At 34.1% G+C, this 16,043-nt stretch overlaps 1 protein-coding gene and 1 long non-coding RNA gene across 2 annotated transcripts; one reads left to right on the top strand and one right to left on the bottom strand.

Moving 5' to 3' along the window:
* Positions 1–5,044, top strand: LOC107024022 (protein YIPF6 homolog). The gene is made up of 3 exons (XM_015224895.2): positions 1–573; positions 4,072–4,146; positions 4,538–5,044. The coding sequence occupies exons 1-3, from the start codon at positions 73–75 to the stop codon at positions 4,796–4,798; spliced, it is 837 nt and encodes a 278-aa protein (XP_015080381.1). The 5' UTR covers positions 1–72; the 3' UTR covers positions 4,799–5,044.
* Positions 5,045–7,955: 2,911 nt separating this feature from the next.
* On the bottom strand, positions 7,956–15,673 carry LOC114077873. Its single transcript, XR_003579209.1, has 2 exons — positions 15,597–15,673; positions 7,956–8,252 (listed from the first exon to the last, which is right to left on the bottom strand). It is a non-coding gene; the product is annotated as an uncharacterized LOC114077873 (long non-coding RNA).
* Positions 15,674–16,043: the final 370 nt, after the last annotated feature.

The raw sequence follows: 16,043 nt of genomic DNA, 5'->3' as shown, positions 1-16,043 counted from the left end.
CACCCACCCACCCAACCCCGCCTTGTCCTCCATCTCCGATCATCTCTGCAAATCTGAGAGCTACCGGAAAAAATGTCACATGGAGACACTATACCTCTTCACTCCTCATCTCAATCCGACATTGATGAAATTGAAAACCTCATCTATTCCAATCCTTCTACTGTCCTTCCAGCACGCCCTCCTTCTCCTCCTCGTGCTGCCATTCCTGTTTCATCTTCTCCTTTCATGCCTTCCAATCTCCGCCCACCACCTCCCCCTACATCTACCACAACCAACAATTACAAACCGACACCTGTTCCTGCCATTCCATCTCCACCACCCCTACCTTCATCTGGACAGTCAAATATAGCTGCTACCGCATTTGGATCGCCTCCCAATACCCTTACCGAACCCGTTTGGGATACCGTCAAAAGAGATCTGTCCAGAATTGTTAGTAATTTGAAGCTGGTGGTTTTCCCTAATCCTTATAGAGAAGATCCTGGCAAAGCTCTTCGTGATTGGGATCTATGGGGACCTTTCTTCTTCATTGTTTTCCTTGGTCTCACTTTGTCATGGTCTGCTTCGGTTAAGAAGGTAACTCCCATTCACTAATTCATTGTTCAAACTATCGGTGGAGTCTAATTTACTTTCGTCTTGTGCTAGAAGGTACTGAGTTCTGAAAATGTTTTAGAAGCATTTTTTTTTGTGATTGTGCATGTTTTGTAGTTTTGATGTATAATCCTAATTAACACTGCCACAAGGGGCACTCAAATTAGATCAAGTTATAGCTGAAAAGAAAGGATAATGCTTTATGTATTGGCAAACAGCTCGATCAAAATTTGCAGAGGTCAAAAGGATAACTTGTCATACCACCAAACAAAAGGATTATGGTGTTTGTTTCAATATCAGATGCAAAAATTATTCCAAGGAAAAACGAGAAATCTGTGATTACTTTTCTCCCCTATATAAATTGTTTATGAAATGGAATTTCGACCTAAACAACCCCAGATTAACTCATGAGGGAAGGATTGTCCCATACAAGAGGTAACAATCCCATTTTCATTATCAATAGGTCACTAGTAACACTCTCTCACCAGCCTAAGATTGGACATCTATGGCATGGAAAATCTAACGTGATGGCCCAGTATTGGGTAAACCAAGAAAGAGGATGAGTCTAGCTTTAATACCATGTGATCTTCACCTAATCCAACCCAAAAGCTAGCTTATGAGGGATGACTGCCTATGATCATAAAAAGAGAGCACAACCCATTCCCTCAATTAATATAGGACTTAATAGTTTACACTCCCCTGTAAGATGAGAAATGGACAACCGGAATGTGTATGACATTACATAGGGCTCCAACATTGAGAAGCACACCAACATGGATCAATGAGTTTTGCTTTGATACCATGGTATGACATGAACCATAAGCTACATTTTTCTTCCCTTTCTTGTTATACAGTATTGGTATGTAATGAGCCTGAATGATCGGAATTGACCTTAGCGGATTCATTCAGCCAGCCCAACTAATCTGGGATTTGAGGGATTGTTGTTTCTTTTACAAAAAAACCAACAAATATGTTTGTAGTTTCTTGCATGTCCTTCCTTGGTCCAGTTCTCTTTTCTTCTATCGCCACTTCTTTAATGTGCGTACTTCTAAATTGCCTCTCCATTTTACCATAAATCTCAACTATTTTATTTCTTTTTCGGCTCCTCACCTAGATCCAGCCCAAAAGACAACTCTTGGAATTGCCTAATTTTCAACTTTTTGCTATCTAGCTGTCTATTTTTATTACAGTTCACATTGTAAACATGTTGGCTGCCCTACTCCTTCCCCTTAAAAGCTGATGCTTTCTTGTGGCTATGTCCTATAGACTTGCTAGGGTATAGTTGGCTTGGTGTAAAAATGAGTATGAAAACAACACAGTTGAATGGAAATAGTTCTATTTAGTTTGTGCACGGAAGTCCAACATGCCTAGAGTTTATATCTCTTTGGCTATTGCCACAAACTATAAATAAATCATAAATAGAATAATGTTCGCAACGTAAATGAATGTTTACATCAGTGGATCCAAACCAAAAGTATAAACAAGAGACAAAGCTAAGCTCTTTATCATCTTAGTAAGTGCCTTACGATGTCTATAACAGATATAAAATTATCTATATACTCTAATTTATACCAATAACAAAAGTTAAGAATACAATTCATCTTACGTTTTTTTAATGAACTACCAATATCTTCAAAACACCTAGATTCCTGTTTAGAAAAAAATAATAATAATAGGTACTAATATGCTCTCAGGCTCGGTTAATGAGGTAGTTACCTAAGATCCTTCTTGGACTTCTGGATACCTTCTCCGGTGTTATTTTATCGCCGAGATGTATTCTTATTCTCCTTTTCCTTCTTTGAAGTCTTTTAATGGTCATGGATAATTTTATTTATTTCAGATTTGTGGGGAAGTCGTTTGACATTATTGAGTCTAAGGTATATGAGTGAGAGATGGTATGAATGTGGAGAAGCACAAACCAGTTATTAACCTGAAAGGAATTGTTGAAATACTTGCTTATCGACCATCAAAATTGTCAACAACAAATTAAAACGTTATAAAATAACTTCTTATATCACTACTCCTGCTAGAAGCCTGCCTCACCCTTATAAGAAATGTAGTAGTAAAGGCATACTTTGACATTGTCGGCTTTAGGATTAATGTGTCCCTACAGCTTCGCATCTCCTTGATTGACTACTTATAAAATTTCTGATTCTATGATCCAAAATAAAGAAGGGATAATACGAACATATAGTGTTGGTGTGCTTGGATCTATAGTTTGGATAAAGAAGTTGCACTCTTACCACTAGACCGAAGTCTCGAGAGCAATATGTGTAGGCTATTTATTACATCCTTAGCCTAGAAGTGGAGCACTCTTGTTGTTTCCCTCTCATGTACCAACTCTCATTTGTTGTATTGCTGGTCTCTTTAAAGATGGCTCTACTTTCTACCTGACCTTTAGTACTTTGATTTCTTGCTGTTTCATCATCTAAGTCCAGCTCAAGTGAAACCCCTTGGAATTGCCTAGATTTTCAACTTCTACTATCTTTTTTTGCAAATTAATTTTCAACTTCTACTATGTAGCTTTCTATTTGCCACTATAGATCACACTGTACTCATATTGATGGTCTCAGGCAGAAAGATGGGTGAATCTTTCTCTGCTGAGCAACTTAAACTAGACATCCTCTTCACATCAGATGTCTTTTTGTGGACATGTCCCATGAACTTGATAGGGTGTCTAGATTATAGTTGCTTGGTTAAGTAATAACAACACAAATCAGAAATGATTATAAGTTTACTTTGTGCACTGAACTCGACCTTGCCTTGAATCGTGACAAGCCACTTGTACCACTCTAAATCTCTAGTGCTACTTTGACAAGTCATCTCATGGTGCGCAATTAAATAACCTGGAGTAGAAAAAGATGACTACCCAATAACAGATGCTCATAGAGCAGAAGTTACAAGAATTATTGTGGCCTTTGGATAGCTTTGATTAAATGATAAAAACAGAGAAATCAGATATTTGGTGTAGAGAAGGTATAGAAGACGCTGAACAGTTTGTACATTTTCTAGGTGTAGAGAAGAAGGTATAGAGAAAACTTCGAGTCCTAAACACAAAATTGTGCAGTTTATGTTCCTCCCAATGTGGACAAATCTTCTTCATGTCTAAACAAACCTTCAGTTGTTTTTGCCTTTTTGTTGCTTCTATTACGAGTTGTCTCTTATATGACTTCCTATGGACCCAAGGACAAACCATGAAGAGGTTGTGTACTTTAAGTTATTTGCAGACACATTAAATGCGATAAATAATCTTGATTATTTTGAAGACTATTGAAACCTGGTCAGGCTGAATCTTTCCCAACCATAACACATTGTCTTGTTCATGAACCAAGTCTATGCACACATGCTCTATTTTTCAAGTTCTTTAATACTTAATGTAGTTTCCTATGGTTGTATAGATGATTCACAGACTCACATTAATTCAGGTGGACTCCTGACTGATGGGTTTATTTTTCTTTCTTATTTCTTTATATTTTCTTCCAGTCTGAGGTTTTTGCTGTTGCATTTGCTCTGCTGGCTGCCGGTGCTGTCATTCTGACACTGAATGTATTGTTACTGGTAATGACACTTTCTCACCCTATCACTCTAAAAGAATTAGGGTAAAACGAGAATAACCAAAGATAAAAAACACCCTAATGATGGATATGTTTAATGATTTTTAAGCAGTAAGTAGACTTATTATAAAGATTCAAAGAGATATGAGATTTGAATGGATAGGAAAAAGAACAGCTAATTAGTGAATATATATTCAAGGAATACAGTCTATAGGCACTAGTCCCGAAAAGCAAAACCATTGCAGCAGCTCTTGTGATGAAAGGAACTTTATTTAGTCTTGTGTATCTAGGATATAGTACGTTTCCTTTTTGCAGTTCTGAAGAATATGGAGTCACGGTATTTATGTAAACAATGCTGCTTCTACTTCAGATGGATTAACGATTTTGACATGCAGGGCGGTCATATAATCTTCTTCCAAAGTCTCAGTCTGCTGGGTTACTGTCTATTCCCGCTTGATGTTGGTGCTTTCATTTGCATGCTAAAGGACAACGTGATATTGAAGGTAGTTGTAGTATGTGTTGCACTAGCTTGGAGCTCTTGGGCGGCATACCCCTTCATGAGTACAGCTGTTAACCCTAGAAGGAAAGCTCTTGCCCTGTATCCTGTAGTACTCATGTATGTATCTGTTGGATTTCTCATTATTGCCATTGATTGATTTTAGTTGTGCCTACTATATGAGTGAAAGATGTATGAAGCCGATACACAACATGTATGAAGCCGATACACAACATTGAAGTAGGGATATAACTTGTTGGAGATTCTTGATTACCTCATGAAAATTTGTTGATAATTCTAGTTCTACTCTGATATCTCACATTTTGTACTGCTGTAAGAAGATGCTATATACAACTAGTTCTGTCTGATGTATGTTATGCCTCAATAAGGAGACGTATTCTCTAAATTTCGTGATGTCAATGCCTCTGAGCATTATGGCCATGTACTTGTGCCTTATGTTGCTCGGACTCTTCAAAACTATCGACAAATGCATGTTGGATCCTCCAAATATAGTGTATTTAGAAGGATTTGACACGGGTGCAATTTAGCTTGTACCATTACTCGTTAGTGCAATGTGTCAAGATTTTAAAAGGTGAAGTATCTAAGCTCTGCACTCAATTTTTGAACATTGTATTATCCCTTGCGAGAATTTATTAGATAAGAGTTGAGTATCTCAAATTTTTGTTAATTGATCTATCTAACTAACTGCTCATTGTCTTTTCCAAGCTTAACTTGAAGAAAGGTTGGCTAATCCTTGGAACAAGGAAATAAAAAACTCACTTTAGCATGAATAAAAATCATGCAAGCTTAAGCATAACAAGAGTTGTAATAAAAGCCGAGGATATATAATCACCCCTCTAATTATAACATTATTTTGAGCCCACTTTGAAGCTCTGATTAAATTCGGATTGCACACTGCAGGATTTGTTTGGGGGGTGGTGTTTTCATATTCAAGGCTCAAACTCGAAACCTCTGATTAAAGGTAAACACTCCGATCAATGCACCACAATCCATGTTGGTAAGACCTCCACATAACATCAGCAGTGTATTTCACTCTCCAGTGGAACATGAGATTAGCTAAAATTTACTTCTTTTTATACAGAATACTACTAGTTAGTAATAGTACAGTACAATATAAAATAATCTTTCCGTTTAAAAAAGAATGTTCCTATTTCTTTTTTACTTTGTTTCAAAAAGAATGATGCATTTCCTTTTTTGGCAACAGTATAATTTTAACTTTCCACGTCNTGGAACATGAGATTAGCTAAAATTTACTTCTTTTTATACAGAATACTACTAGTTAGTAATAGTAGAGTACAATATAAAATACTCCCCTCCGTTTAAAAAAGAATGTCCCATTTTTTTTTCTTTATTTCAAAAAGAATGATCCATTTCTTTTTTGGGCAACAATATAATTTTAACTTTCCACGTGACATGTTTAAGACCACAAGATTAAAAGACATTTTGGTACATTTGACATAACTTTAATTTAGAACCACAAGTTTAAAAAGTCTTCATTCTTTTCTTAAACTTCGTTCCAAGTCAAACTAGGCCACTCTTTTTAATTATTAAACCCTTTTTTACTTTTAGGGTTTAATAATTTTTATTCTCTCTGTTTTAATTTGTTTGTCTTACTTTTTTGTAATCCATTTAAAAAATAACGTCTCTTTCTTCTTCGTTTTTGCAACTTTTAATTTTTAACTTACCATGTAACATGTTTAATATCACAAGAATAAATCATATTTCGATATTTTTGTTAATTCAACTATGTATTAAATAAAAATCAGAGTAGCAAATAAAAGATAGGAGTAATTCTTAAAGTGAATATTGATTCATATATTAATACTAAAATAAATGCACATTATTTATGAAATTAGAAAACATTTGAAGTTTTGCTGCTACAAAATTTACAAAACTTTTGACACTATAATTAATTTGGTAGAATAAGTAACATAAGGGCAAATTAAAGGTTTATGGATACCACTACAGTGAACAAACTAGAATAGTTGAGAAGTCTGTAAAAAAATTGGGAGAAAGAACTATGAAAGGTGAGTGGCAAATTTGTGAAGGAGCAAAAATGTTTGTATGGATGCTACAATGAGGTTCATTGTCTACCAATAACAATGCTTCATTTTATCACATTTATAAAAAAAAAATCTTTTCGAGCCATAAAAAAAGTGTAAGATACAAATGATAATCTATCAAAAGATACTTAGCTTTATTGTCATTGAGTATTCAAAATTAATCATTTGAGCCTAAAGTACAAGAAAATTGATGCATATAATATATCAAATTACTGAAATATATCAAGATAAAATTAATGCCAACAAACAACATGTTGACGAAGTCTAGCTCCATTCAACCCCTTCATATTATTTTTTTTAAAAAAAATGTTATATAACTTTTATTACTTTATTTATTTTAATTTCTATTTTCATTTATCCGTCTCCATTTATTTGAATTTTTTTTTTCGAGAAAAGGGTCAAAAATACTCCCAACTTTGGTTTATTGTTTGATTTTACCCTCGCCGTTAAAATGAAGTTAAATTTACCCTTACCATTACTAATTTCACCAAAATTACCCTCATTAGACGGAATCCCAGAAACCAACCCAAATTGACCCAATTACCCAATTTTAAAAAAAAAAATCCTATTTCCCTATTTTTAACCCAATGACCCGACCCCTCTAGGATAATCCATTTACCAATTAACCCAATGCCCATTTTACCCATTCTCTCAAATTTACCCATTAACTTTTCCTCTGATTTGCTAGGCGAGCTTGCTCAACAAATCAATTTTTTCGCCAACGAAAGGTAAGATTTTTTATTATTGTCTTTCTCTAACATTGTCAAAGTATCAAATCGAACAAATCATCTTTGATTATTTGTCTTTTCTATAACATTTAGTTGTTGATTACAAGTTAGGATTTGTCTCCAAATTTTTGGTTCATTTGTTTGCCTTTTTACTGATATGTATTACGATAAGTTAGTTAGGGTTTGTGGGTATTTGTCTTTCTGGCTCATTTGTTTGCCTTTTTACCGATATATATAACGATCTGTTAGTTAGGGTGTGCGGCAATCTGTCTTTGGGTTATTTGATTGAATTTTTACATCTAAAAATTAACGATTTGTTACTTTAGTTGTTGATTTACGAGTGTTGATGTTCTAGGTTAAGGTTTTTGAGTTATGAATTTTGTCACGCCTCGAGCCTACACCCTGGACGTGGCCGGCACCCAATGGTCATTGTTGGCCTTGAGCGGACCCTTGACCTGACTTACTTAACTCAGCGGAAGACTTAACTAAATATAAGATATATTTCTCATAAAAACAACTTCAAATAGATATATGGCCAAAATGACACTTAAGTCTCACATACAATATCTGAATACAATTAAAGAGAGACCCAAAAACTTAAACTGTTTGATTGTCTATCTATCTATGAATCCTCTATCATACTCAGATGTATGTTGGGACAGACCCCACAATATCCTATAAGTAAAGAAAAGACTGAAAAACATATAAATGTGTCCCATAATGCAAGGAGGCTCATCACTGACTTCGAGTTCTCTGCTGGATCAACGAGGCGCTGGATGATGTTGATCCCGGTTACCTGTGTCTGCATCAAGATACGATGCAGGCCAACTAACATTAGTACATTGAATGCACAAGTATGCCTTGGCTCTGCTCAACTCATGAACTATTGTACTTACTATAAAACAATAAAGACACATGCAATATATATAAAGCTTGTAAAACAGTGTAAACAACTCAGTTCGTTAAAGTAAATGCAATACAAACTCAACTTTACTTATATATGAAAGTAATATAGTTTTTGTGGGAGATTCTCTAACCGACCACCACCACTATGAGCCTAAGTGGTGATACAACATTGCTCACACTGCCAGAACTGTCCTATACTTTGTCATTGCATAGAACTCCTTAACTTAGTGGATCTACTAGCTTAATTTACGTGATCATCTAAAAAGTATGACTCGTTAATACCCATCATGGCTATATGATTTTTCATGGAGACTTGAGTTATTATGAATCTCATCCCCACATCGTGCTCAATACTACTCCCAAAATATACTTTAGCTCATGCTTTTGAAAACAACTTTCTTTCCTTGGGTTGACATAATTTGCTCAATACTTCACATTTAAAAAGCTCTCTTGGAACCAATGTTCCTTTTTCTTGTTCAAAACTCTTTTGGATATCTTAATTTCCTCTTAACTTAAATGTGAAATCATTTATAAACTTTTGAGGGAATATTTAGTTCCCTTATAACTTTTGAGAAATGAATTCAATTTCTTAACTCTTTGCTTAACTTAAAAACTTAAGTCTTAAATCAACTCTTAGCGAAGACTTAGTTCCCTTATATTTCTTGAAAGAGGACTTCAACCTTTACTCTTTACTTTAACTTGGAACTTGAGCCTTAAAACAAAGTTAAAAAGTTTAATAAAGACTCTTGAGAATCTTTAAGAACTTTGTTTTGACTTACTTCTTAACTTTACACTTGACTCTTAACTTCTTTGACTTTGATCTTTAACTTCCCTTGAATTGGATTATGGTTCAAGGTTATGATTTATGTTCTTTGATGATCTCTAGGTGTTTAGAAATCATTTGAAGTAATTAGAATCATTGAAAGGTATTAATGTACCTTAGAAGGACTTAAAACTAAACAACGAGAACTGGGCAAAAAACGTCAACTCGGGCATGTTCGAGGCGCACCACGCCAACCTTTATTGTCTGAGGCTTGGTTCTAGCGCACTGATGACGCGCCGCGCGGGGCCCCATATGACTGAGGCCAGTTTCTGGTGTACTATACGCGCGATGCGCCTGGCCTTGCCCATGTGCGTCTGACGAATTTTCAACTCTAAACCCTTCAAACATCCTTAATTATTTCACCAAACACTTGGGACTATCAGTATCCTCGGGATTCAATAAAAAAAAATCGGAGAACTAGAATCAAACAACAACAGGCATCCAATAATTCAATCAAAGAGAATTCAATATTTTTCTTCAAGAACTTCACCTTTTAACGTGTAAACGACTCATAATTGTTGAATTGAAAAAAATGGTTTGTGGGTGAACTAATCTAGCACAACACATACCTTAATAGGGATCACCCCCGACGAAATTCACTCGAAGTTTTTGACGTTCTAGACGAATTTTTGAGTTTTCTCCCTTATCTTCTTCTTTTGTCTCTTCTCCAAGCCCTAAGCGTGAATTTGATTTTCCAAAACTGACTTAAGACTTATTTTTACCCCTAATAAACCCTTAAAACTAATTTGGAAAATAAGTGGTAAAAAGACTAGTTTTCCCTTCCTTAAATTCGAATTGGATTTCCCTCACTTCAATAACCCAACTTCCAACAGCCATATCTCCCTCATACGATCGAGAATGCACAAACTCAGCGGCTTTGGAAAGATCTCTCCAAGGGATTTCCAACCATATCAAGAACTACCTCTAACACATCCTGAGCTAGAAGTTATGACCGTTTGAAGATGACCAAAACTCACTTCTTAAACTTAGAAATTTTTTCAGATTTTTCCCTTTCTTTCCAAAATTGATTATTTTTAGTTTCTTGGCTTATTCCTAGATACTTCGAATTACGAGATGTTACAGAATTTATCTTTTTAAATCTAAAAGTTCACGATTTGTTAGTTATTTGTTTGTTTTTTACGATTTAGGGTTTGTGGATAGGTTTTAGGATATTGTATGAATTTGGAGGAGGTGGTTTAGGTTTGGGAGATGTTATTGAGTATGAGCTGATTTCTAGTCACAATATTTAATTGGAAAATTCTTGATTGAATGTGGTCCTTTTTTCTCCAAATTTCTTAGTTATTTGTTTGCTTTTTTATAGTTTGTTAATATTTATACTTATTGAACATGACCCCTTGTTGTCTTTGTGTGCCTTTTTAGGAGTTTTGTTCATGTTATTACTGTTTTAGAGGTTGTTAATGTTGTCTCTGTGTGCCTTGATTGTGTGCATTTTTATGTGTTTTGTTTTTCCCTTCTTAGTTATTTTGTCTCATTCATGCTTTTGGAAGTTGTTAATGTTGTTTCTTGTGTGTTAGGTTGCCTAAAATGGTTTTGGTTGATCTAGTATTTCACTATGCTGGGGAATGAATAAGAGAGCCTAAATTGCTCTATGAGAGGAAACATTTTCACAAATGAGAAGGTTATGATTATGATCTCTTATCTTATATAGATATTACTAATGAGTACATTAATATATTAAGCTATATGGGTGAGTTAGATGTTGATGTTGAGAATATAATCAAAATGTTAGAGACTGGTAGTTATTGATAATGTATCTATTGATTGTACTTCTGATGGTACTGAAAATGATAGTAATACTTCCAATGATAACTACGATTATAATTCTGAAGAATTGGAGGTTCTTGCACAAGAAAGGAGGAGGGTAATTGATGGTAGCTTGTGTGGTTACTAGGATTTACACTAGTCAATGACATTTAAGGATATAGCTGAAGCTAGAAGATATATTAGTTTGCATTCATTGACAAATGACTATAATTTAACCATTAAAAAAAGTGACAGAAAAAGACTTAGGGTTGTTTGCAAAGATAAATGCAACTTTATATGTCTAATTTATGGTGAAAAGCATGTTGCTAGTGTTAGAGTGAAAACATTGAAAGGAGAGAATAATAAATGCAAGGATCCATGTGGTAACCATAAGGTTAGTGCAACTACAATGACCTTTTACTTTAAGGAGAATTTGCATGCTAATATCAAATACAAGATAAAGAAAATGAGAGTTGATATGAAAACTACTTTCAACATTAATGCTCATTTTGAAAAGTGTAAGAGAGCCAAAAGACTGGTTTTGAAGGAAATGAAAGGTCGTTTTTGTGATGATTATAAGAAACTTGTTGGATATGCAAATACTTTATAATAGACTAATCCAGGAACTGATGTTGTCCTTAAGGTTTCAAGAAATGCCTTAGAAGATGGAAAAAGAAAGTTTTTAGGATGTACATTTGTTTTGACGCATTGAAGAATGGATTTAAGAATGGGTTAGACCTTTAATTGGCTTGGACAGAACATTTTTGAAGGTAAAACTAAAGGTCAATTGTTATCTGCTATTGGTCAAGACTCAATAAACCATTTCTATCCTATTGCGTGGGATATTATGGACAGAGAGTGCAAGACATCTTGGGTGTGGTTCTTGAAACTACTTCAGAAGTCTCTAAACATCAACAGTGGAGAAGGAATCACATTCATGGTTTATATGTAAAAGGTAAATTCTCATGTCTGTCACTTCTTTATTCTTCTTTATTCATTATTACAATATCTTTATCTTATATATCTTTATTTGTTTTCTTATGTATTTTCATTTGTCTTGTATGTATTTTATGACAGGTAAACATGGATTAATTGAAGTTGTTAAAAATATTTTACCTAATGCTATGCATAGATTTTGTGTGAGGCACATAGAGACCAACTAGAGAAAAAAAGGTAAGAGATCTAATATGATGACTAAGGTATTGTGGTGGTGTGCATGGAGCATATACAAAGAGGAGTTGGATGATCATTTGAAGACATTAGAGCAAATGTCTGAAGAAGCAAAAGACCATTTGTTGATTTTCCAATACAAACTTGATGTATACTATTTTTTGACACTGTTTGCATGAACAATACGGTGGAAAACAATTTTATTGAGTCGTTCAAATCTTGGATATTGAAAGCAAGACACAAGCCAATAATTGGTATGCTTGAGGATAAGAATCAAAGTTATGATCAAGTTGTCGAAAATGAAGATGATATGATGACTTGGAACTGTGATTGAAGTCCTACTACTATTAAAATATACAATGAATTCTTGAAGATTGCTAATGTGTGTGAATTAAATTTCAATGGAGATATGAGGTAAGTGAAGGAAATGACGGACACATTGTCAATTTGGCAGATAAGAAATGCACCTGTAGGATATGGAATCTTAATGAAATACCATGTCCCCATTCAATCATGGCTCCTCTTTACAAGAATCTTGATCCATTTGTAGAGATTCACTGGTGGTACTCTAAGGAGGCATATCTTTTGACTTACCATTGTAAGCTACAATTAGTGGCTGGTCAAAAGTTCTGGAAAATTGAAGTAGCACAAGCAATGAAACCACTAGAATTGGTTAACTTAGCTGGCAAACCTAGAATGAATAGGAAAAGAGATAGAGATGAAGCACTTAAGAGACAAACTGAGTGGGTTGCACCATGAAGAGGGAGAAAAATGACATGTTCATGTTGTGGGATTCCTGGACACAATGCAAGAGGTTTACATAAGCTAAACATTTCATTTGCTATGTAATTTAGTTATTGTTTTTGTAATTGTGATTTTTCTGTAATTGTGACTTTTTCGTAATTTTATCAGTTTAATCAGAAAGTGAAGAAGACACTTCAAATACAGGACAAGTTAAAGTAGAAGCAAAAGGTAAAATTCATCTTTTTTTAGTTCTCACATATTTAACAATGTCATGCTTTAGTTTTGTGTAATTGTCTCAATTCTAATATTACAATTGTCTCACTTATTGCTATGTAATCTATCTTTAAAAATTCATCTTTTCAGATGAACCAAGGCTTGGATGAAAGCACCTCCAAGGCTGGACAGTCAAAGAAAAAAAAGCAAAACATAAGGAGGCTGATTAATTTTTTCTGGTATAGTCAGTATTATGATATTTTAAAGATGAAATAGTTTTTTTCTTATATTAGATGGATAAACAATGTGACAAGGGGAAAAAACAAAAAAATGAGAGGCATAGGACACACCTAATATCAGTTGGGGATGTGGGTCTAGGACAATTCTGCACTGCCTCTATTTTTAGTATCAACTCTAATCCCATCACCAGAAATAATGTGGCCCAGGAATGACCAGGCTCAAGTTAGAACTCACACTTAGAGAACTAGACATACAACTCTCTATCCTTTAGATTTTGGAGAACTATTCTGAGATGACTTGTCATGATCCAAGAATGGACGTGACGGCACTCGTCTTATCTCACCAAGATAAGTTAGCCTAAAACTCAAACATTAAAAAAATATGGATTTTTTTTATAATCACCTCAAAAATATCCCAAAATCTAGTTGTCACGTGTACAAACCACTAATGTGTTATAAAAAAGTTGAAAGAAAATACATTTTTTGAATGACATTTTTTCTAGAATAGAACAAGATCATAATTAAGGAGAAAGAAGGTCCGCTGAAATGAAAAACAACTACCTCACAAACCTCCACATAAAGTCTCAGACGAGGAGAAGAGATAATGTCACATAGGTTCGGGTTAGTAACCAACAAAAAAATGTAGTAGCAAGGAGTGAGTACCAAATCACACGGTACTTAGCAAGTACATCTCTAAACACAATCTAAGGAGATACAATACAAGTACTCCTTACACCCCAACCGAACCTCCACAACTACAACCTGCATAAAACCAACACAACCTAACAATTCACAATTTACAAACGCATATCTCAACAACATTATTCTGACAATCACATATTCTCAACAACAAGCTCAATATTTATCAATTACAACCTCCACAACTATAACCTTCTGAAAACCAGTCCAACCTAACAGTTCATAATTCACATAGCACACATCTCAACAACAACACTCTAACAATTACATATCATCAACAACAAGCTCAATATTCATCAAACAAAGTTCCATAGAAAGGCACTCACAAGATCAACAAAACACAATATCAAATTCACTAATGATAAATATGTGCAATGCAATGGAATGCAATGTCAAGTATAGTGATGCATGTCTGACCTAGATACACACCTATTGTCTCTCAGTCTGGGACCCATGGGAGACATATATGTCCATGCATCCATCACAACATGTGATGACTCTCGATAATAATAGTCATCGCAGTGCCCGATACGTCCATCGATATAAGTATCCATCGCGATGCGCGATATATCACTCAAAATGATACCTCCTCTTTAATTTCTTATACTTTCTCAATTCGCATAACACTTGTTACAACCATGTTTCTAACAATGCAAATGACATGTTCACACAAATAATGGAGAGATGACCATTTTCATAACATTGCACAATTCACAATAACAAAATCATGATATAACATCATCAATGATTCAACAAGCCTTTCAAACTATTCTCAACACATCATATACAAACAATTAATCATATTTCCTTTTGTTACCCCTTTTTCATCATTAAAATTAATCAATGTGGACAAGTCAATCCATCACCAAGTCTCATTACCCCCAAACACATATTACAAGGAAATACATGAATTCCATACACTTAACAAGGGTTTAGAAATCCACTCAATAAATCAACAATTCGCTTCAGGACTTGAGCCTTTCCTTTTCGTTGAGCTTCGAAATCAATACAATATATTCAAGTACATAATCACAATAAGATTTTAAAACAAACAACACTCATTTTACAATAGGTTTAGCCTAGATCCAAAAACCCACTCAATTTATAATCAAGTTTCTAAGTTTGATGCCCATTAATATGTCAACTCTCATATTTCTCAAATTCAAGCTTATGGTTAAATTTTAATTCCTCCGAATATCATATATTTAATAGTATCATGTAATGCAATATCCTTAATATTTAATTACCTATCTTAATATGTCAAAACTTGAATCACAATATGATGGACATAAGAATTTAAACCCAAAAACAAAACTAATACTCCACCAGTAACCTAACAGAAAACTTAATTCAATATGTACATCCATCATCCTACCACCTTTAATCATTATCATTGCCTAAGGTAATGATTGGTCCACTCAATTTCTTATCATCACCTTAGGTTTCAAAATACGGTCAACATCACTCAAAATCCAACAATTCATTTTTATTTTTAAAACTCTATCATACTATTATACTAATATACTTATCAATATAAAATCAACAATTGCCAATAGGAAAAACGAGCTTTTATAATGAAATTATTTACCTGAAGAATTCAGTTTCTTCTCTGTGCCGAAAGTTGGAAGCTTTCTTCAGAATTCATCTGTAAAGATTCTGCCTCCCTCTTCTTTTCTTAATATTTAAATATTAAAAACTGTCAATCCCTATGATATTATTTATATATATATATATATATATTAGTTTAAAATTCTCAAATCAACTTCACCGATTGGTCATAAAATTACTCGGGGCAATTATTGGAAGGGGTGAAATAGTAATTTTACAAAAATTTCTAAAAAGGACATTTTGGGTCATTACATGACTAGCAAGATCTTCCGAGTTAATTTCTCAAAAGGTCACTCAACTTTGGAAATTTATCTAGAAAAGTCATTGAACTTTATTTTGTATCAATAAAATTACTCAACTTAGACTTTTATATCAATAAAATCATTTAACTAAATTTTTCACTAAAAAAACATTTGATATAGCAAAA

Source organism: Solanum pennellii, chromosome 7 (assembly GCF_001406875.1).
Source record: "Solanum pennellii chromosome 7, SPENNV200".
NCBI lineage: Eukaryota > Viridiplantae > Streptophyta > Magnoliopsida > Solanales > Solanaceae > Solanum > Solanum pennellii.
The sequence above is the reverse complement of the archived record's forward strand: the minus strand, read 5'-3'. Positions and strand labels throughout refer to the sequence as shown.

What these genes read in the sequence shown, in the direction of transcription:
- LOC107024022 (XM_015224895.2), top strand. Translation starts at nt 73, where the DNA reads ATGTCACATGGAGACACTATACCTCTTCACTCCTCATCTCAATCCGAC. An exon ending in GGTCTGCTTCGGTTAAGAAG is followed by an intron (nt 574 to 4,071) that starts GTAACTCCCATT and finishes ATTTTCTTCCAG; the next exon opens with TCTGAGGTTTTTGCTGTTGC. An exon ending in CACTGAATGTATTGTTACTG is followed by an intron (nt 4,147 to 4,537) that starts GTAATGACACTT and finishes TTTGACATGCAG; the next exon opens with GGCGGTCATATAATCTTCTT.